At 33.0% G+C, this 22,848-nt stretch overlaps 1 protein-coding gene across 2 annotated transcripts in view; it reads left to right on the top strand.

Moving 5' to 3' along the window:
- Positions 1-21,166, top strand: part of TNPO1 (transportin 1) — an 87,346-nt gene extending 66,180 nt beyond the window's left edge. For both annotated transcript variants that reach the window (XM_059694355.1, XM_059694356.1), the window contains exons 15-25: positions 968-1,054; positions 2,597-2,704; positions 2,837-2,995; positions 3,076-3,163; positions 5,510-5,608; positions 5,814-5,909; positions 8,790-8,865; positions 9,730-9,829; positions 12,069-12,143; positions 12,968-13,110; positions 15,591-21,166. In XM_059694355.1, the coding sequence (XP_059550338.1) occupies positions 968-1,054; positions 2,597-2,704; positions 2,837-2,995; positions 3,076-3,163; positions 5,510-5,608; positions 5,814-5,909; positions 8,790-8,865; positions 9,730-9,829; positions 12,069-12,143; positions 12,968-13,075 (996 nt within the window). In that variant the 3' untranslated portion in view covers positions 13,076-13,110; positions 15,591-21,166. The remainder of the gene's footprint in view (positions 1-967; positions 1,055-2,596; positions 2,705-2,836; positions 2,996-3,075; positions 3,164-5,509; positions 5,609-5,813; positions 5,910-8,789; positions 8,866-9,729; positions 9,830-12,068; positions 12,144-12,967; positions 13,111-15,590) is intronic.
- Positions 21,167-22,848: the final 1,682 nt, after the last annotated feature.

Here is a 22,848-nt window from a genome sequence, read left to right as displayed (position 1 = left end):
GCCCTCCAACAGTCTGAGGGACAGTGAACTAGCCCCCTGTTTAAAAAGTTTGAGGACCCCTGCTTTAGAGTATCACGTCTAGACATTTTTGTTTTCTCACCAGAATTTTCAAGTATGGAGAATACACTAGATAAAACAATTAGAAATTGGGGTAATAGGTTAAAAATGCTAATAGTGATTGATACAGAAGAAATATGGCTAGGGAGCCAAACTGTCTCTAGTAGTGTTCAGAGTAGAAGAAGAGTACGGGATTGGATTTGTAGTATTAGAATTTTAATATGGCTCAAAATTTCCTGCTAAGGAATAGATTTTGTTTATGATTGCTACATGGCAATTCTTAAGAAATTGTCTGTGTTTATAAGTTATAGTTAAAACTTGATGCAAGACACTTGGTTTGTGGGTTTACTTTGATATTGGTTGGTTGGTTTGTTTGGAGGGGTGTTCTTCTGAATGTCTTAAATCAGAACCTTTAGAATCGCGGCCCCTTGTTTATATTATTACTACATTTATTTACTTGGTTTTATGGATTCTTCAGTTTAAATAAAGATACTTAAATGATTACGAATCTTTTTCTACAAATGCCCCAATAAGGTAAACCTGTCCTTTCTAACATACTGTACAACTAGAGCCATATTACATGTCACAAGTGCCAGAATTAAAAAATTGAGTCACTAAAGAGTAAAACTTACATGAATCATTCTTAATTGTGATCAAGTAATTTTTATGTATGGTATATTTGTATATATTTTGTTTCACAAAGGATGAAAGATGACTTAAAACTAGAACAAAGTCATATAAATTAAAAAGATAGGCAAAATAAAAATGTTAAAGGTGCAAAGAGTCTTAAAATACATTCTGTAATTATTTTACACAATTACTCTAAATGGGTTTTAATTTTCATAGACTCAAAATGGACTTGTTAGCGTATGACAGTGGAGCTTTATGTGTTTTTTATTATTGTAAATAGGAATATATTCAGATGCTAATGCCTCCACTGATCCAGAAATGGAACATGTTAAAGGATGAAGATAAAGATCTCTTCCCTTTACTTGAGGTATGCTAAACTGGTAACATTTATTTTATCTGTGTTTTATCAAAAAAAAACATGTCCAAATCTAAACGGTGTTTAAAAATTTTACAACCTAAGCTATTTCTGTTAAAATGCTGGATAAATACGTAACTTCTCATTACTTTAATTATGGTGCACCTATACTAAGAAATATTGTTAAATTATATGTTTTCTAACCTGTTCTTTGGTTGTTGTTAATTCTCACCCGAGGATATTTTTTCCATTGATTTTAAGAGAGTAGAAGGGAGGGAGAGGGAGAGAGAAATATCAATGTGACATTGATTGGTTGCCTCCTGCATGTGCCCTAACTGGGGCTAGGGATCAAACCTGCAACCCAGGTACGTGCCCTTGACTGGGAATCAAACCCGCAACCCTTTGGTTTCCAGGTGATGCTCTAACCACTGATCCAAGCTGGCCAGGGCTCTAATCTGCTCTTCTTAATTGATAATAAATTATCATGGAGATCTTCCCATATCATATACATCTATCTCTAATCATTTCTTGATATAGATACATAGCTATACCATAATTAATACACAGATGATACTTGGGTAGTGCCAGTTTGAACTGCAAAGGTCTGGTTATATGCATATTTTTCCCCATAAAAGCCTGTACTGTTTTTTATCCCCTTTTGGGAGTCCATGGATGTGGAGGGCTGACTAGATGCCTTTGACATAGCATTAGGACTTGATGCTAATAAAGAGAGACTTCACTTTGTACCCTTTCTGTCTAGTTTGAAATTTTCTTCTATGTATACTAAATACTTTTTAATTAAAAAGAAATGTTATATATTTAAATAACTCAGCACACTATCAAATGTAGTAACTTAAACCTAAATGACTTGATATTGGTAGAGCCAATTCAGTCATTGTCATTCTTGTTCCCCCTATCATTTTACGGGTCACACTTCTGTCATGGATTGTCCCTATCCAAGAAGTATAAACTTCTGGGACCAAGAGCAATAACTAATTCTGGGTCCAGCAACACAAGAAGAGTTGTTACGGCTAAATAAGCAGGGGCTCAGAATGTGCTCAGTAAAGTCTACCTACATCATTTACCAGAATGGGAGGATAAGTAAATAGATCTCTAATATTTGAGAAAAAAATAGGAATATATAAACTTAATCTGTTCTTGACAGGTGACATTCATTATAGAAACTTCTATAATTGATTTTGAGAGAGAGAGCAAAGGGGAGAAAGAAACATTTATGTGAGAGTGTAACATTGATCTGCTGCCACCTGCATGCCCACATGTGCCCTGACCAGAATCGAAGGTGCACAGGATAACACCCAACCAACTGAGCCACAAAAGCCAGGGCTAGAAACTACTTTTTTACATTTTTTTTTTTTCTGAGGAAACCTCCGGCTGGCAAACTTAACAGCAATGAGTGGCATCCAGGTGAGAGGTTTAAAAAGACTAGTAGAGCAAACTCAGAAATAACCTGGATCTGAATTAGTATACTTTAAAGCATTTATCATAATGTTAACAATACCCATAAATTTTACACTCATGCTTTATTCTTTCTAGTGCCTATCTTCAGTTGCCACAGCCCTGCAGTCTGGCTTCCTTCCATACTGTGAACCTGTGTATCAGCGTTGTGTAAACCTAGTACAGAAGACTCTTGCACAAGCCATGGTATTTAAAAAAAAATTGTATCTCTTTGTTGGCATCATAAGCATTTTTCTAAGGAGATGCATAATGTATACAAATGAAATTTTTCAACAATTGATTCAAAGTAATTTTTCAAAAAATTGTGTCTAATTTCAGTTGAACAATGCTCAACCAGATCAATATGAGGCTCCAGATAAAGATTTTATGATAGTGGCTCTTGATTTACTCAGTGGCCTGGCTGAAGGACTTGGAGGCAACATTGAACAGCTAGTAGCCCGAAGTAACATTCTAACACTAATGTATCAGTGCATGCAGGTGAGACCTGTTAAGGTAAAATGAATTGAAACCTGGTTCTCTGTATCACATTTGGGTTAATTTCTGCTTATTTCTTATAGGATAAAATGCCAGAAGTTCGACAGAGTTCCTTCGCCCTGTTAGGTGATCTGACAAAAGCTTGCTTTCAGCATGTTAAGCCTTGTATAGGTAGGAATATTTTCTACTGCTATGATGTGATTTTAATGTCAGCTATGTTCTTTATTATTAAAATGTAATTTCATGGAATCCCAACATTTATAAATGTACATTTGACTGGTTAAAGCTTCTTTGATTGAAGCAGGAAGGACAGGAACTCCTGTTCTTTGTCCCCTTGAACTCACCATTACTCAGCAGCCTTTTATTAGGTTTTCTCATGATAAAGCAGCATACTTTTTCAGATATCATAGGATACTTTTCAAGCAATTTACTTAAGAAGTAAATAATGATTTGCTTCTGTTTTAATACCATAGCATTTGTCTTAGTCTTCTGTGAAGATAACAAGGGATTTATTGAATAATGTAACCTGAATTGCTGTCAAATCCATGGGTTAAATGGAATTTTGGTTACTTTTTTTCTTCTTCATTTCTATATCCCATCTTTTTTGGATGAGTTATTTATGCATGATTTAATAAACCTTGGTTTAAAACATTGACCTAAAAGGTTTTTTCATTTCATACAGTTGTGCTTTGGGGTATTTTTCTTTTCCAGTTTTTTTGCGATACAGTTGATACATAACATTCTATAGTTTACAGTATACAGCATGATTTGATATGTTGTACACCTTATGTATATATTATGAAGTGATTACCACAACAAGTTTAATTAAAATCCATCACCTCAAAAAGTTAAAAAGATTGTTTTTCCTTGTGGTAAGACTTTTAAGATCTGCTCTTTTAGCAACTTTAAAATATACACTACAAAATTGTTCACTATAGTTATCATGTCATACATTACATCCCCAGAACTTATTTCTTATAGACTGGAAGTTTCTTCACCCAATTCCCAGTTGTACTTCTGTAAAAAATAATTGTATTCTGAACTTTGAGTAATAACATTAATTACGATATATTTTTAAAAATCATGAAGTTCCAGCCTAACTACTCTAAATGAAAGTGTATTGAATTCTTGTCTTGTGTGAAGCTTGTTCTTACAAATATTAACCATCTAACTGAGTTTTTATGAGTTTAAACTTGTATGAAAGGATTTCATTCCTTTGTAAGACTTTTATAGATCATGTGTCCCTTCTTTAGGGGGTGCGCAATGTCTAGTTCTCTCTTTTTTTATGTTACCAATAATAATGATTATTTTCTAGATTACTGTTTCTCAACCAGGGAAATTCTGTGTGCTGCCCCCCTCCTGCAGAACATTTTTTTTCTTCTAAAAATATTTTTTTATTGATCTCAAAAGGGGGAAAAGGGAGAGAGAAATAGAAACATCAATGATGAGAGAGAATCATTGATTGGCTGCCTCCTGTATGCCCCCTACTGGGGATTGAGCCTGCAACCCAGGCATGTGTCCTTGACCAGAATTGAACCTGGGATCCTTCATTCCTCAGGCTAGGGCTCCTGCAGAACATTTAGTTTAACCTTAGGGGTGTGTTGCTGGTATATAGGGCATTGAGACAAAAGAAGTTGGCCTAAGTCCTACAAGGCACGCAACAGCCCCACACACAACAGAATAATCTGGCCCAAATGATCAGTGTTGCTAAAATTGAGAAACCCTGGTTTTTAGATCCACTGATTTTTAAAAATTATATTCTAATTCTTCATTTAATAGTGAGAATACATATGCAGAGATATTTTCCATATCAATAAATTATTTCCCTGAAGTACACATTCTATAGGAGAGGCAGGATCATTGCTTGATTCTCTTTACTTGCTAGTTTTCAAAATAATGAATTGATTCCCAGTATCTATATTATGTTTCAGAGTTTAGTTTGTGTTTGTTTTTTGAGTGTACCCAAATTGTCCTACCTGTAAGCATTGGTAGCTTAAGTTGGCTCCTGCGTTCTTTGTGGTATAATAAACTAGTACAGGTTTGTTGGGTACATTTCCTGCCCTTAACCTGCAGTGAAACATTTCTCTGAGACCTTCATTCCTTTTAAGTGCAAAATGATATTGAGAGACCACAATCTGAGCACTAGGGTAAAAGTTACTTTAAAAACCAAAATCACTGCTTTTTTAAAAAAATTGTGCATGTGATATAAACTAGCTTTGAAAAAAAGTTGTAATGTATCATGCTTCCCTTACCTTTGAGTTTTCTCAGTCTGATGACAATAGTACTATGCCAACTCTTTTTAGTGAAACCTGAAATATTCCAAATCTTATGTTTCCTGATCTACTTCATATGAAAGTTCTGATATTGCCTCTCTCAGTTTCTTAAAATAAATATTTACCAACACCTTTAAAATATTGCTATTTCTTTCCTGCTTTTCAGTTTCCACCTAGTAGGTTTTCTTTAAAGCATAATACACTGCTGTTGATAAGTATACATTTTAAAACATTTTTTTTCTAGCTGATTTCATGCCAATATTGGGAACCAACCTAAATCCAGAGTTCATATCAGTCTGTAATAATGCCACATGGGCAATTGGAGAAATCTCCATTCAAATGGGTAAGATTTTTTTCTTCTTCTTTAAAAGTGTAAGTTTTTAAGTGCCTTAATATTTTTGTAATTGCCTTTTTCATGTTTTGTTTTTAAATTTAAATTAATTTTACATATTAATAATAGCATATGTCACAGTTTAAAAAGGAACCAAAGTTGGTATTTTAACATTGAATTTTTTTTTTTTTGTTTTTCTCTTTTGGGGATGATCTAGGTATAGAGATGCAGCCTTATATTCCTATGGTGTTGCACCAGCTTGTAGAAATCATTAACAGACCCAACACACCAAAGACGTTGTTAGAGAATACAGGTACCATATGACTGAACTGTTTTGGTGAAGAGAAAATTACTTGCCTTTTAATTTTAAATTAAGATGCATAGAGAAACCAAAGTTAGCTTTAGAAACCCAGCTTATTATTAACAGCTATTTTGGATTCTCGGTAAATGGAATGTACTGTTTTTAGCTGCATTCCATAACCAATCTTAAGAAACTTTTTTTTAAAAATCACCTTTCCCCCCTATTCTAGTGTCTTAATACTTCCTAAAATGGACCCCAGCTAAAATAAGGATGGAGAAATATAAATTTTACTTTTATATTAATTCAGAGAGCAACTGGGAGCTGAAAGTAATGATTTTTTTTTAATCTGTAAAAATATAGAGAGCAACTGGGAGCTGAAAGTAATGATTTTTTTTTAATCTGTAAAAATATAGCCAAAGATAGATTGCAATGTAGTGGCTAATTGGTTTATAATGGTTTATATACGTATGTATTTTCTATTTTGTGTTTCCTTTTCCTTCAAATTGAAGACTTAGGCAGTACTTTGTGGGATTTTTATTCAGGAGGCTTGTTTCTCTTTTGCATTTAGAGAGCATGTTTATATTAAAGAGTACCTTCCATACCATACTATGGAACACATTTCAGGGTGATTTCCTTCCACCTTCTTAGATTTTTGCTGATAATGATACAAGATATAAATTTTGCTTTCAATCAGGCACTTTTCTTTCTTTATATACTAAGATAACTCCAGTAATATATTCATAGTCAATGAAGGTCTTACCAAAATATTGGACAAAGATTAAAATAAGGTTTTCTAAATAAAAATTGTTTTCAAGGGCATTTTAATTTTATGTTTCTTAATTATAGAAAGCTTATTTTGGCCTAATGTGATTAAAATTGTTACGTTTATTATGTTTATTGGTATGGAAGGAAATCTTTTAATTATGAAACAGTTATATGGCTGTTTGGCTGTATGGGTACTGTTTATATCATAAAGCGAATCAGATTTTCTTGCTAAAAAGTAAAAAAAGTCTTTGTGTAGGATGGTTATGAAATCCTGTCTGGTTTTTATCTCTTTAGAATGCAGTACCTATACATGACATTCAGATTTGGAACACTTGCCATTATAAAATTACTATTAAGTCTAAAGAAACTTTCTATTTTTAAATGTGAATGCGTAACTGCAAATAAATGTTGAGTGTAATGTATGTTAAAGTTTCTTGTGGGATATCAGCTGGTGAATTCCTTTAACAAATTGGCTTTATCTGTAAGATTATATTCTAAATATGATTCTACCCTAAGTAAATCAAAAGGTAGTTGGTAATACTTTGCAATTTGATATGATTAAGAAACACACTTGGCATTCACTGAATTACTCTTAATACAAGTGGCTGCAGAAAATGTTTTATTTCCTCACCCAAAAAAGGAAGTAATTATTAAATAAAATCATTGTCAATGTCTAATGTCTATAGATTTTAGCAACTTAATTATCATTATCTTAATATTTTATAAAGCCAATTCCTTAGTGTATGCAGTTATTTGCTTTTTTTCCAAATCAGTATATCCTACACTGAACTTTCTCAATGGACCATCATCTGCTTTATCGCATGTTTCATTGGATTGTTCATACTTGCCTGTTTAATGAGAATGTTGCATAGTTTGTGTCTTTTGAACATAGGTTTTCTTTCTCTTGCTTCATATGAATCTGCTGGATTTTAGTATTATCTGTGTAGTTTGCTTCAAGTAATCCTTAAACATTTTTCTTTACCCCTCACCCTTTTTTTATGAAAGGTTAACCTGTAAGTTTTTGAGAGAACACCATTAAAGCACTTCATGGTTTGTTTTCTGTTCGTGTTTTTCTTTTTTTTCACGTTGTGTATAAATGTATTTATATGTATGTATCTTTGAATTGCAGAATACAGTTCTGAGTTGCACTTGTTTTAGCCCTTTTAAGTATAAGGACTTCCTGAATTTTGATGGTGAATATATGTTTGATTAATTCCCATTTTGCATAGAATCTTAGCATGTAATCAGTACAATGTTTATCTATTTTGTGCTATGCCTTTTATAGCAAAGACAGAATATTTGTTCCTTTGGTCCACATATCACATGTCATTATAGTGGACTGTCTGAATTTCCTTTATGTCAATGTGGTATGAAATTTGTGGACTATTACCTGAGTTGTTAATCACCATTAGAGAGTTTTCAGAATGGGATTTGACATAGCACAGCAGTCTTTCAATCCATTCAGTGTGTACCATAATACCTAAAACTTGACAGTTGATTTTGACAGCAGGCAACCAATGGTCCACTGGTTTGTTTTGGAAATGTTAAACAAAAAACTTTACCAAAGTTTGGATTAAATTCCTAGATAATTTTCAAAAATGGAAATCACTAATAAAAAGTGATGTGGAAAAGTGAGAAGGAAATTTTAACTGAGAAGTGTGTTTGAGTAGACAATTCAGAAATGTAGTCATTCGCATTTACTAATTATTGGGAAAAAACATAGATTTCATTATTAAATTCTGAAATTTCAACTGGCTTTAACTGAAGAATTTCTAAATCAAATAATCGCTCATCTTTTTATTAACAGAAAGTATGATAAATTGACACTGTATTGAGCGAGAAAAGCAATTCATCATGGTTTTTGGTGTTCTCTCAATCTTTAAAGTTTTTTTAATTCCTTTTGTTTTTCCTTTTTCAAGAGTATGCCATATATGTTGCTGCCCCTTATTTTAGGGGGTGGTAGTAAACAGCACTGGTGAAATCTTATGTTTATTATCATACACAAATTCTGTTGGTTTCTGTTTCTGAGTTATTTGTTGTTTTTTCTTTATTTTTTCTCCTTCCCCCTCATTTGCTCATGTCTTGGTTGGCGTTTGGTGGTGTATAACCGTGATTGCGTTACCTTAGCAATAACAATTGGTCGTCTTGGTTACGTTTGTCCTCAAGAGGTGGCCCCCATGCTACAGCAGTTTATAAGACCCTGGTGTGTATTATTCAATCTTTTTTTTTTAATTCATTTTTCTTCACTCTTTCTTTCTCTTTCTATCTCACTTTTAGATATATTTTCAGTTGGTTACAAAAATCACAGTCCTTAATCATTGCCAACCATGTGACTAATCTTGTCCTATCAGGTTTGTGAGGTTTTCAGCAGCATCGTCATGTATATTTATTTTATGTTGTGGCTAACGACTAATTGATGCATGGGATAAGATTGTCACATGCTTGCTGTGTTAAGAAGCTTGATTACACATAAAAAGCATTTAAATATCCACCAGTAAAATAAAGATGCATGCAAATTCTATAAATTTAGGTTTTTGCATTATGTTTCCTTTTTATAATTAATTTGAAAACTTGAATTGCATTAAGAAATACATGTTTAAATTTATGTATAAAAATCTTATTTGCTTCTTAATGTAAAAGTTAAACATCTACACCATAAGATAATAGTTTATATTGTGGCAGTATATCCTATGTTCTGCTTCTTTTAATTGATAATCTTTCAATTCAGTCATTTTAGTGTTTAATGGAATACAAGTCATAATGCAGTCTTTTTTAAATTAGTAATTTACTCATGGCTCAAGCTCATTAATAGTTTAAATGAGAGATTAAAATCAATTGTCCATTTTATAGATGCACTCTATTAATAAGAAAATTTGAATTTTACGGTTTTTATTATTTGAAATTAGATGGGCCCTCATTCAGGAAGTGTGAGAAAGTTAAGCTTTATGAAAATTCTTTTAATGTAAACATTATACAGTGTTGCTTATTCCATTAAATACTGTTCATTAGTATTGTAATTGAAGCTGCTTCTTACTTAAATGCTAAACTCAATTCTATAATTTAATAGGTGCACCTCTCTGAGAAACATAAGGGACAATGAGGAAAAGGATTCAGCATTTCGTGGAATTTGTACCATGATCAGTGTGAATCCCAGTGGAGTAATTCAAGTAAGACATTCCCAAGAATTTGTTCGTAACTTTTAATATTCTGAATATTTTGTCATGAAATGTAGTAGCAGATTGGGCGAATACATTTTCATTCTTTTACTGAATAAAGCCAAAGCTTTGTTCATTCACATTTAGGCCTCATTTATTTACTTTGTATATGTCTCCCATCCCTGAATATCAATTTTGTTGAGTTTGAGGATATTTATACTTAAGAGAATGACCTAATAGTAGAATACTCTTTCTGTTACTTAAAATCAAACTGCCAAACTCAGTAGTGAGTAAAATAGAATAGTGAATCAGCCATTGAAACTAATTTTGAGAGCTTATGGTTTATCCTTATTTTGTTTCCTGTCTTAATTCTTACTATGTTTAGACAGTTTCAGCATTAAAAAAAATTATTTGGCAATAGCATCAAGCATGAGTCTGACCAGATCTCTGAATCCAACTGCAAATTTGCAAGACACACAAAATAGAAACGTGTTGATTGACACCATATATATGAAATCAATAAAATGCAAGCCATCGCACTCCCAAATAAAAGTCCCAGGTTCCTCAACAGAAATTATAAAGGGTAAAAGTGTAAGCAGGGTTTTCAAGAAAGTGACCATTCTCTTCCAAGAGATGGGTGTTTTACACATTTTTTAATTGAAACCTTTTAATATTTTCTATCTTGTATTAAGTACTCTGTTGTTTAATTTAGGTTTATAAACATACATTACCAGCTTATAAAATTCAGATTAATGTGGGTGACTGGCATTAAAAACTTACAAATTAGAACTGGAAAAACTCTTGGCTAATTTCACATTTGTAAAACAATAACTTACTATCTTTAGAGATAGATGGTCCCTACTTGGACAATAACCTTCTGGCAGTAAGTTAGGGTGGTTTTTTTGTTGTTGTTCATTATTTAAGAACTTTTGTATCACCTTAAATGTGTTTTAGAGGTATCATATGATGTCTACTATGTATGTTTAAAAGGAACATTTTCCCATTAGAATTTTAGCTACTTTTTTTTTAATTTATACATGAAGTAACACATGTATATGGTCATGAATCATTACCAACTTAAGAATTGGTAGAAATTTCTACTTTTTACATATGTATTTGGATATAGTTAAAAGAAAAATCTTAAGTTTTCTTACGTTTAAATTTGTAATCACAAATTCTACATGTGTGTACATATATTTAAGTTTTTAACATCACACTTTGATAATTAAAGTAGTGAACATGTCAGGACATCAGCTACATCTTGAATGTTGTATCTTGAGTGTTTTCAGTGTGATAATCTATATTTACAAAAACTTTAGTGAAATATTTAAAGGCTTTGCTTGTTGTCACCTTGTTTTTATAGTCAGAATAATCCAATTATCTTTTACATTGTCTAAGCATTGGGGAGGGGGTTGTTTGTTTTGGATTGGGATGGGTTGGGTTGGGTTGGGTGTTATTCTTAGCTACATAATTAGGTTTTTTTGGGGGGGGTTTTTTGTTTTTTTAATATATTTTATTGATTTTTTTACAGAGAAGAAGGGAGAGAGATAGAGAGTTAGAAACATCGATGAGAGAGAAACATCGATCAGCTGCCTCCTGCACATCTCCCACTGGGGATGTGCCCGCAACCCAGGTACATGCCCTTGACCGGAATCGAACCTGGGACCTTTCAGTCCGCAGGCCGACGCTCTATCCACTGAGCCAAACCGGTTTCGGCCATAATTAGTTTTTTCTAACTTTTGATCATTTCAGTTTCTATATGAAGCTTGGTCTTTTTTTTTTTTTTTTTTTTTGAAGCTTGGTCTTAAAATTTAGATCTATTCATTTCTATGCTTCAAATTAAGCTTATTTGTTTTATGCTTTTAACTATCTTAAATTATTTTTAGGCTACTTAGAATTGTATTATTACTTTATGTAATCCAATAAAAGAAAGTTTTTAATTGGTGTTCATTTGGTACTTTCAGTTCATTGCTGATACTAAACATTTACTAGATGGGTTTTGTTTTGTGATGTAAAATAAAACATAAAAGGGCATTAAATTGCAGTATAAACTGAATGAGGAGAGGTTTGTTGATGGTAGAGGAATAAGGACAACCATTAAGCAATTCACTTACAATTTTTATAATCGTAGTTGATTTTCCTTTTTATTTTGGCTAGGATTATATCATACATATTCTGAAGTTTATATATCTTTTTTCATGTGTTTGACAAATATAATATCAATCTAAAATGTATTTCTTGCTTGTTACAGGATTTTATATTTTTTTGTGATGCCGTTGCATCATGGATTAACCCAAAAGATGATCTGAGAGACATGTTCTGTAAGGTAACTAAAAAGACTTTATGATATGCATCTTGGAATTATTACAGTCCTAGATGGAAAGTTTGAATTATTTTTACATTTCATATAAAACTAGACTCTTCAATATTGGTAGACTATACAACTTAGGCCCTTTGTTCTCAATAAAAAAGTTGTTTTCAAGCAGTACCCTGATACCTGTGGTTCAATTATCCCACCTGTGCAAATTAACATATTTTCAAAGATGGCTGACTGAGATTTAGAATATAATATAGACTTGAATGAAGTAAATCTAAGTGGTCTCCATAGGGATTAAACCTACATAGTTCTTTGTTTTAGTAGTGCCCCCCTTTTGATTAACTCTAGTCAGCATTCAACCATAACAAAAAAAAAGAAGTAAAATGCTGTTACATGTTTGAATTACCTAATAATAAAATTAGTGAACTATATATACTTAAGCCAGGAACCCAAAGCTTTTTATATTTCCAACTTGACAAAACTTAGTATAGCATAGAAATTTTATTCCTTTGAGTGAATTCTTTTTTTTTTCTTTGAGTGAATTCTATGCTTTTTGTTTTTCATAAGTATTATACCAGAGATTTCTTAGCATCTATTACTATGACACTTGCTAAGTTCTAAACTTCTCAAAAAAAGCTTAGCATGGTCAGTGAGGTGCTTTTAGGCAAGACATAGAATGTTGTAGAATCCAACAAAGTTTGAGAATTATTACTTTAAAATGGATAAAATTTCAAAACAATAAAATCAGTAGTTTTTTATTTCTGAAGCTATGCAGATCTGAGTTTTACCTTTTTTTATTGATAAATTAATGATTTTTCTTTCACTCTTTGCAGATCCTTCATGGATTTAAAAATCAAGTTGGAGATGAAAATTGGAGGCGTTTCTCTGACCAGTTTCCGCCTCCCTTAAAAGAGCGTCTTGCAGCTTTTTATGGTGTTTAACCTCATGCACTTGAGCTGCAGTCCCATAATTAGGGGTAAGTTGTAAATAGCTTAGAATTTTTCAGGATGAAGAAATTTAGGACTGTAATCTAAAACTACTGAATAGAATAGGGCTATTTGTTTTCTACAGAGGTTGGATAAAACAATCTCATGCTATATTAAACTTTAAATTTTAAATTACTTAAGTAGAATTATTTAGAGAACCATCAAGCAAGATAAAATGCATGGTTCCACTTTGAGTCCTAGATAGAAAGAAATCCAAGCTGGCATGCTAGTTAAAATACTTAACATTGCTTTCACTGTTGCCTTTTTTGCCCTATAAGAGAGCACCAGAATAGAAGTGGTTTAGTTTTAAAGCATGAGTTTATAGTTTCTGATATATCAAGGACTTACTATGTAGTGAGCTTTAGGGAAAACCCAAGTAGACTGGAAATGGGTTTTGTCTCAGTAGCTAAGAATATTTATTATTCAATGTTTAATATACATTTTTAAAAATATGTTTTTATTGATTTTTGAGAGAAAGGGAGAGGGATAGAGAGATAGAAACATTGATGAGAGAAATACCATCGATCAGCTGCCTCCTACACACCCCCCTACTAGGAGCAAGTCCGCAACTCAGGCATGTGCCCTGACCAGGAATGGAGCTGGTGACCTCTTGGTTCCTGGGTCAACACTTAACTGTTGAGCCACACCGGCTGAGCTCAATGTACATTTTTATTGAACGCCTACCAATGGGCCTAGCACTGTTTTTTCTAAGTGGGCAATGGAAGATTGTTTTGATTTGGGGTGGTAGAGAGTAAGTTCACTTGGACTCTTGTTTCTTGAGATTTTCCATACTAAGTTGAACTAACAATTCTGGTTTCTTGGCCTCAGTTCCTTCATTGAGTTCTTTTGAGGATTAAATGCTGTTATAATATTTGATGCCAAAATTGGGTATGTTGCCTAACACACTGAGTTGGTTCAACAAATGTTAGGAACATGGGCCAGTGCAGGTACAGTGAACTATGGTTTATACCTTAGGTTTTAGATATAAAGCGAGACATATTTTACTGAAGGCCAGAGAATGTATTCAGGGTGTGTCCAGCAGTTGTGTAGCAAATTGAATTACCTTTTTATGTTGGAGTTTTATTTGCTTACTTGCTTGCTTGCTTGCTTATTTACTCTGAGCTAGGTTTTAAACCTGGAAAGATTCCAACATCTAGGTTTTCTAATTAACCTAGATGACAGTAGAAATACACTTGCACCCTCTGGAATGTCTCAGAATCCTTTGTGTGTGTTGTCCCAGGAGGTCTTGAGTCCTAATAGCTGTTTTATGGCCTGCATTTTGGAAAAGTGCTTGATTCACTTAATGTTAAATCATGAGAATGCATCAAGGGCCAAAAGATTCAACCGTGAGCTAAGTCTCAAGCACTTTCAGATTTATTACCTTCTGTTGTCCCTATCATATCACCAATTACAAGTTAACTGTGGTGACCATGTTCTAAGATAAGGTATGTAGTAATTCTTAGTTTTCTAATTAGAAATAAAAGCCAATCAGTATATTGCCCTGCCTTTTTTTGTATTCTACCCTTTTTTCATAGAGAAAAGGGGTTGCTTGTACTTCTCCACAGATGGGCTAGTCACCTTTGTGAATTCACATGAACTTTCATAAATATCCAAGGTTTGGCATGAGTGGTTCGTAGAGTTTTGTTGTGAAAGTTCCACTGTCAGATACTAGTTACAATCTCCCAGTAATCTATCTATAGTTCTTGGTGTCACTTTCATCATTAAAAATGCTACCATTGAAAAAGTCCTTACCAGGAAAATCAAGTGTTCTGAGAGTATAGAAAATGACTGAGTGAAATAGGGTCAGAAGAATTATTAATTAGCATCAAGAAGTCAAGGTTGCCTTACCGGTGTGGCTTAGTGGTTGGGCGTAGACCTATGAACCAGGAGGTTGAGGTTCAGTTCCCAGTTGAGGCACATGCCCAAGTGGCAGGCTTGATCCCTAGTGGAAACGTGAGGGTGGCATCCAATCAATGATTCTCTCTCATCATTGATGTTTCTGTCTCTCCCTCTCTGAAATCGATGAAAATATATTTTAAAAAGGAATGTTAAAATTTACTTTTTTATATTTGCTGAGTGTAGTGGACACCTTTAATACCTCCTATGTGAAAACATCAGACAACCAAAAATAAGTAATGCTCTTTGAGTTTTGGGGTTGGTTTTTTTTTTTTTAATATAGATTGGATTTTTGTTTGCTTTATATTGGTAATACTGGCAAAAAGGGATGTTTTGTCTATATAAAATGCTACACACCTCTCTATGGTTGTCCCCAGCTTGGCGTCCCTTTTTTGTATCTGATGCAGGTGATAGTTGAGACTATAGGAGAAGGAAGCAACATGGTTATCATTAGGCAATTTGTCCAATTTCTCATTTTCTTTAGGAAGAGATAGCATCATTACTTGATTAATTTTGTGGTCCACTCACTTCAAAAGAGAAACAATTGTTAAACTATAAAACTCTTTTCTTACAGGTCCTTCAGTCTTGGAGACTATGAGGGAGCCTCTGCACCCAGGGAAAATGTTACCCTTTACAGGGGGGAAGGGTAAACCAGTAGGGAATACAGTACAATCCCAACCCTACTGGGAGGGGCGGGAGGGAGGTGTTGCCGTCACTGTATTGTCGATGTTGGGAAACGTTTTAACATCTGGAGCCTTTGTGGGTGGAAATGTCTTCAATTACAACTCCGCACTGGATGTGAAGAAGCAAAAAAAAAAACCTATTCAGTCAACTCACAAAACAGTACATTCTGGAATATTATGGGGAATTGTACCAAAACAAGAACCATATAAATGATGCATAGGGATAAAAGAGGAAAATTTATATAACGCACAATAAAGGAAACCTAAGAATGGGGGTTACAAACAGTAAAGAAGCTTTTTTATTATTATTATTTAAAGGTTTTTATAAATTTTCCCATGCAATGGGGCCTTGTTTTTGCATGCTGATAAAGAACTACACAAATGAAGCTAATAGAATTAAAATCAGCTTGCTGACCCATACTAGAAGCAGGTTCTTGGAAGTTACAATTTAAGGTACCCCCAAAAAAAGTCAGAAATAAAAAATCTAATTTAAACAATGAAGCACCCTGTGAAATGCCAAATGAGTCACTCCTTTTACCTTTGTGGGGTGGGCAGGGAGGGAGGAATAAGTGGGGTTGGACATATCAAAAAAAAGATAGAACTCTTGATTTTGCATTAAAACATTAATGTAGTGGATATAATTTGATGGTTGTACTTCATTAGATTTAATTTCTAGGCCAAGACGTTAATTTTAAAGTGCAGTTTAAGGTTCAGGCATGCATTCTGGCTCATAGTGATTGAAAGTAAATTAGTGGGAAAGTAAGTAGCATGCTTGCATCACGTAGAGTGAGATTGGTATTCATTTACCTCTGTTGCGCCAGTTTGTGTTGCAGTTTACCAATTCAATATAGCCCTGCATTTAAAATTCCTTTTTAAGATTTGTGGATTTTATTTTTATTAAGAATATAGGTATATAAAGTACTGTAGTTTACAGCTAGGCCTTGAAATACCTTTTTAGGATCTGTTAGGAATAAGATTGATATTGTATTGTGTGTAACCTGCACAATGTGGAAAGCTGATATACCTGTGCAAAATCTTTGCCTCTGTGCTGTCAGTGTGATGTGCTTTCTGCATGGTTATATACTACTAGTGATTTTATCAAATTTCTAAACTTAAATTACATGGTAAAAGATCTGTAAGAGGTTACATAAATGTTAGTTGGCACATAAAGACAATTGTAGAAGTTGAAGACATGATTGCTATATTTCAATGTTTATTCCCACTCAACATAATGCCTTCTAAGCTTTTTTTTGTTGTTCAAAGCATGATCTTAAGGATATGTTTAAGTTAATGGATGTAATGCAGGGTTCCTACACTGTATTGGCGCATGTTGGTGGCCCTCTGTGCCCTAGATATATGCACACAGGGTGCAAGTAAAAAGCTACAGAGTGAAAGTTGATTTGGATCCTCTTCATTTCATTTGTTTAGCTTTTCTGTTATTTTTCTCTACTTACATGTATTCCTGTGAATAAATCCTTGTTAAGTTAACCCTTTACTTTTCCTTCCATGTGTATTTTCTTATATACTGTGAATGTGAAATCCTAACTGGTACACTTGATCTTGTCTCCATATAAAGTTTCAAGTCTTTATTAATTTGGATTGCCTGAACAGTGTATCCCATGATGATGAAGGAAAATGGAGAGATTTTTCTTTTTAACTCTGCTGGTCAGAGATGAAGCCACACCTTTCCATTTTTCAATGCTGCATATTTAATCTGCAACAAAAATGTTAAGCCATAACAACCTTTTTATATTTTAGTTTGTCACCTTTGCATTTGCAGAATAAATACTGAATAACCATTTTTATAAGCAGTTGCTCCTCTTTGCATGGTTCTATTCTTCTAAAGGTGTTGAATGATACAGCCATTGCACTGAAGTTTGAGCTGTATGTGTGTGAATTTATAAATACCGTTTTAAAAAATTTCAAATGCATGGTAGCATGCAGAAAGGTTTTTGTTGTGTATGTGTGTGTGTGTGTGTATGTATTTTTTTTAACATGTTCTTTCACCTTCTTTCCTGTATTTTTTGGCTTTGCAAATTTCAGTCTGTAGAGCCTGAAATTAAATGCTATTTTCATATCCAAAATTTTTTTTAGTTATAAGTTGGATCCAAAGGGGATGTAGCATTTTTCTCTTTTTTCTACCATTACTTCGCTGGGAGCTCAAAATTTGCTTCCTAGTTAGTCTCTAAAACCTAATTGGGATAGCTGTTTTACCCTTAAATTCTAGTGATATTCTCTAGTTTGTTTTTTAAATACTTTTCAGAATTTAATATGGGAGATATTTTAATATTCTAGAATAGGTAATATTTTAAATTGAAAGAAAATGGCAAAATTCTTCTCTAAAAGCTTTTAAACAAAAACAACCTTCAGTAAAATTATTTGGACCTGTAATTATATGTTGAATGAAAAAGCAATATTGTCACCTGGTTGATTAAAAATTGATTTTAGTTAGGCAGATATGTCACATAAGAATATGCTCATTTGATAATCGCTTAACCTGTTTTTTAATTAAAAGGAAATTTAATTTAAACATAGAGAATAAATTAACTAAATATAATTGGCAACCTGAGATTGGGTTGGGGTTTTTTTTTATTCCCCACTCCTCCCCATGAGGTATTGTTTTCCTAATTTATATTTCAGATACTTAGTATAGCATAAGAATTTGCAGAAGCCATTTTAAGTTCTTTTGAGGTAAGCTCTGATTTAGCATTCTGATAATACATCATGGGATATATATATATAAGCAACTTAATTCTTGTGGCATAGTCTTAATAGTTTTGAATGTTGACTGAGTGTCTCTGAAATTGTGAGTTTGTCTTTGTTACATTCCAGTGTTTCTGCCTCTTGGCATGCTTAAAGCACGGCTTACTTCATCTGCTCCTTACACACTAAAGTGCTGTTGGTGTGCTCAACTACAGACATAGCCGCTGCTAAGTGATGTAGATTTTCTACTTGAATATTTTTATGTTGTAGGAACCTCAGGAGGTCAGTGTTTACTGTTATATATGCCTTCTTTTTCCTGTTTGAGCTTCTCTCTTTGAAGGATTCTAACAGAACAAAAGCTGCTGATCAACCTAAGTTGGAAACAGAAAGTGTATTTAATATAATTTAAATGCATGTTTGGCAGTTCATTTTTTAGTCCATTAGTAAATAAACTTAGTGCCACAGATACTCATTATTCAGGAAAGAATTTTGCTTTTTGTATTGTCTAATCTCTTTAATAACTTCATACTATGTAAAAAAAATCACTTTTTTATATTTTTTGGTTGATTATTTCCCAAATAATCAATATGTAAATAATCTTTAAGAGCCAGTTCTGATGCTTTACATTATTGCTACTTGATTTTGTGACGCAAGTTAGATTTCAGAAGAATAGATTTTAAAACACTTAACCAAGCCATTACATCTTTAAAAACAAAATAAGTAGCATACACTTTGTAATTAACATATTGATAAACACTGTGATTTTTTGTTAAGACTTTTTCATTGATCTGAATTGCTTAAATTGCATATATTGTAAAATAGTATCAGATGTATATTTTAAAATAATTTCCGCTGACTTTCCTCTATTGAAATGCTTTGTCTACTCAGTTACAAAATATTCAGATACAAGTTTTATCTCAGGTGAATACTCTTGTATCCTGTTTGCTTTGGTGACATATGCTTATAAAGGATCATTATACTTATAGTCTTTGTTTTTTAGTGTATTTCATGAAGAATCTTCCCATGTAGTCTGGTTTTCCCTTCCTTATTCTAGCAGACTAGGGTGGTATAAATTCCTCCTGTAGGTTTACCTTGAAAGTGAATTTAATTTGGTCCTCCTTTTCTTCAAACCCTCAAGATAGCAAAGTGGACATTTTTCTATTCTGTCTTAAGTTACCCTGCATAACTGAAATGCCAGAATTTGTCTCAAACACTTGAGTTAAATTTAACAGAAATATTTTGCCATAAATAAAAAACAGTGGAGGTGTGTGTTTTTTTCTTCGTATAATTTATATTATTCATATTGAATGTATTAACAGATAACGGTGCAAAAACATTCTTCCCAAGAGAAGAGTGTATCATGCATAACTGCAGTTTAAATCCTTCCTTCAGTAGTACCTTAAAGTACAGCTTTGCTTGAATTACTTTTTGCAAATAGTACAAGGAGGAAGCACTAACTTGCCAGTAGTATTGTTATTGAAGTGTAGGCATTAAAATCTGGTCTTCAGATTGTTAAAGGCCTGGGATAATCTAGATAAAAAATCAGATCAATAAAGAACTGTGTGACAATATTATCTAGTAGTAATACCATGCAAGAGCATTGTATATCTACTTAGTACCTTTCATACTGTATTAAATATTGTGGTATTTCTGATGTCTCTTAAAAATTAAATTTTACATAAAAGTTTCATTCACTTGTACACCCTCCAGGTGATTTGTGACTAATTTTTCAGTCTTATGTAGATCTTTCCCCCATTGGTATTACATGTATAGAGTTCTTTATCTTTATTCCTAATTACTATACATATTAATTTTAAGGTATGCATTTAAATTATAGCAACTGTTTATTCTGATTTGTATCCCAGGACGTATTTTTCAATGTGTGCATGATTTTGAGGGAAGTTAAATGATTTTTTTCACCTCTTGTACATTTTTAAATCAAACCAAATCAGTTTGCCAAGCATTATATCACTAATAAGGAAAATATTGTTTTCCCTTTTATTAGAATTTTTGTTTAGCATAGAATCCCCTTATACTATGGCTTAGAATTAAGCCAACTTTGCTATTTTGCAAGTCTAATTCTGTAACATGGTTAGCCTTCAAGGCAATGTTGGTCCCCTCCTGCTACCAGCCTCATAGAGGGGTTCCACTGTCCTTTCACCATTCACTTCATTACTCTTTTCCTCTGGATATATAACAAAGATTGGATGATTTTTTATGGAGATGATAATTAGACAATACTGTATAATTTTACTTAATAGATTATCTGTGAGAAGAGATGTTTAAACGTGGTTAATGACTTCACTTATAAAAATGTTTTACACTTAATATTCATGTTAATAATGGGTGCAATAATGTAGTAGTTTTAGCTTTAATTATAAATAACTGGATCTTTCTGCTGACAACTTAGGTTGTATGAGTTATGCTTAAAAGCTTTAAATCTGATGTTTCCTGTACCTGCCACACTATGTTAGAATGTGTCCTTCAAACATACCCTCCTGCAACTTCTCAAACTGTACTAAATTGATATTTCTTGAAGTCTAACTCTGTGCTAACAGATCTTCATTTTAAATAGAATACGGTTTTAATTTTTGATAAGCTGCTGAATTTTAAAGAGAGTTTTTTGGGGCCACCAAATATTTTGGATCATGCAGAGAATATATATTGTACTGTAGTAATTTTGTATTTACATTTGTATGATGTGACATAATAGATGTGAATGTTAATCACTGCTTGACTATGTTAATAAAGTTGTTTAACTATAGCTGTTTCACTCTGATTTTTAATGAAGGAAATGAGCTTTCTCTCCCTCCCCCCATTTTGGATTCAGATAGGTCTTTTGTATTGTTTTTGTTGTTGCGGGGAGGGCTGTTTCGGTTTTTTTAGGGTTTTTTTTTTTTTTCCTCTTAGTTTACACATTGGTGCACTCTTCTTTATTGAATATTTTCTTATCTGTGTAGTAATAGTTAAGAACTATTTTCCCCACATTTTAACTCCTATTGATGTATGTCTCAACAGTTGATTCTACCAGCATTTGGTGGGGGAGAAGGGAATGATAGTGCTCTGTAAAAAATAATTAAAAGGTAAAGTTTGAATAAAGCATTATAAGGATAGATTGCATGAATGTGTATGAATGTATCCTATAATTTTGGGAGTTAACATTTATAAAAGTACTAGTTTATTCTAAATGTGTTATGTTTCAGGGGAAATATGTGCATAACTGAAGAGTAGTTTGGTTTTTTGAGATTTACATTTTCCAACAGGGAAAGGCCTGAGATTAGATCAGTTTAACCCACTAAATTTTAAGGGAAATGGAGTTTGGGGGTTTTTTCCCTTTATTACCTGCACATGAAAATATTTGAGAGAGCTCAGGTGTGTTGGAGATGGGCTGGGGCTGAAACTTGGGTATCATGTCCTAAAATACATCTTCAAGAAAGAGTTTAAGCCATGGTCGGTTTGGCTCAGTGGTTAGAGTATCGGCCCTCGGACTGAGTCTTGGGTTCAGTTCCTTGTCAAGGGCACATACCTGGGTTGCAGGCTCCATCCCCGGCTGGGGTCAGGGTGTGTGTGGGAGGCAACCAATCGATGTTTCACTACCCCTCCCCCTCCTCCCTCCCTTCCACTCTAAAAATCAATGAAAAAGTATCCTCGAGTAAGTATTAAAAAAGAGTTTTAAGACTCCAGAATTTAGGTTTTGGGAGAAGATCATAAAAAGCATAATAGTTAAAGTACAAACTTTAAGTTGTTTTTACTTGATATTATATCTGTTTTTGACACCATTTTAATTTTGTAATGAGTTAATCAACCTGACTCCCAATAGTTTACATGTAACACTTTAGGAATGCTTGGAAAAGTAGCATATGAACTACACAGTTCTGAGTTTGGACTTTCTCATAACTGTACAGTTGGAATATAGAAGCTACTGAAGCTGTGACTATCATATTGTAATACTTAATCTCAGTCTTGTGTTAACTTGATATAAAACAATCTTCTGAGACATCCACATAGGTCAATGTTCAGTTCAACATAAATTAAAATTTAGAAACTAAACACAATTTCTAAACCATTGGTAAAAGTGATATGGTAAGTACTGTTACACTAAGCTTTAGATTTTTGTGCCAGTCATGAATGAAATTCATTTCTATGCAAATAATAGCACTCTTGGTCTGACAATTTAAATTTTATTTTAAAGTATTCCATTTCAAGCTTATGTTGCTTTTTTAAGAACTTCATTAAACAATTTAAAATAAATGAACTATTGTTAGTGAATTTGTACATTTTTATTATCTAAACTTGCCTGTTAATAAATATACATTGACTTGGTAGCTACACTATATTCTATGAACAATTTAGACAACCATCTTTTTTTTTTAATTAATTAATTTATTTTTTTTTATTGCTTAAAGTATTACAAAGGGTATTACATATGTATCCATTTTATCCCCC

Source organism: Myotis daubentonii, chromosome 4, assembly GCF_963259705.1.
Source record: "Myotis daubentonii chromosome 4, mMyoDau2.1, whole genome shotgun sequence".
NCBI classification, from domain to species: Eukaryota; Metazoa; Chordata; class Mammalia; order Chiroptera; family Vespertilionidae; genus Myotis; species Myotis daubentonii.
Note: the sequence above shows the minus strand (reverse complement) of the source record. Positions and strands in the feature narration are given on the sequence as shown.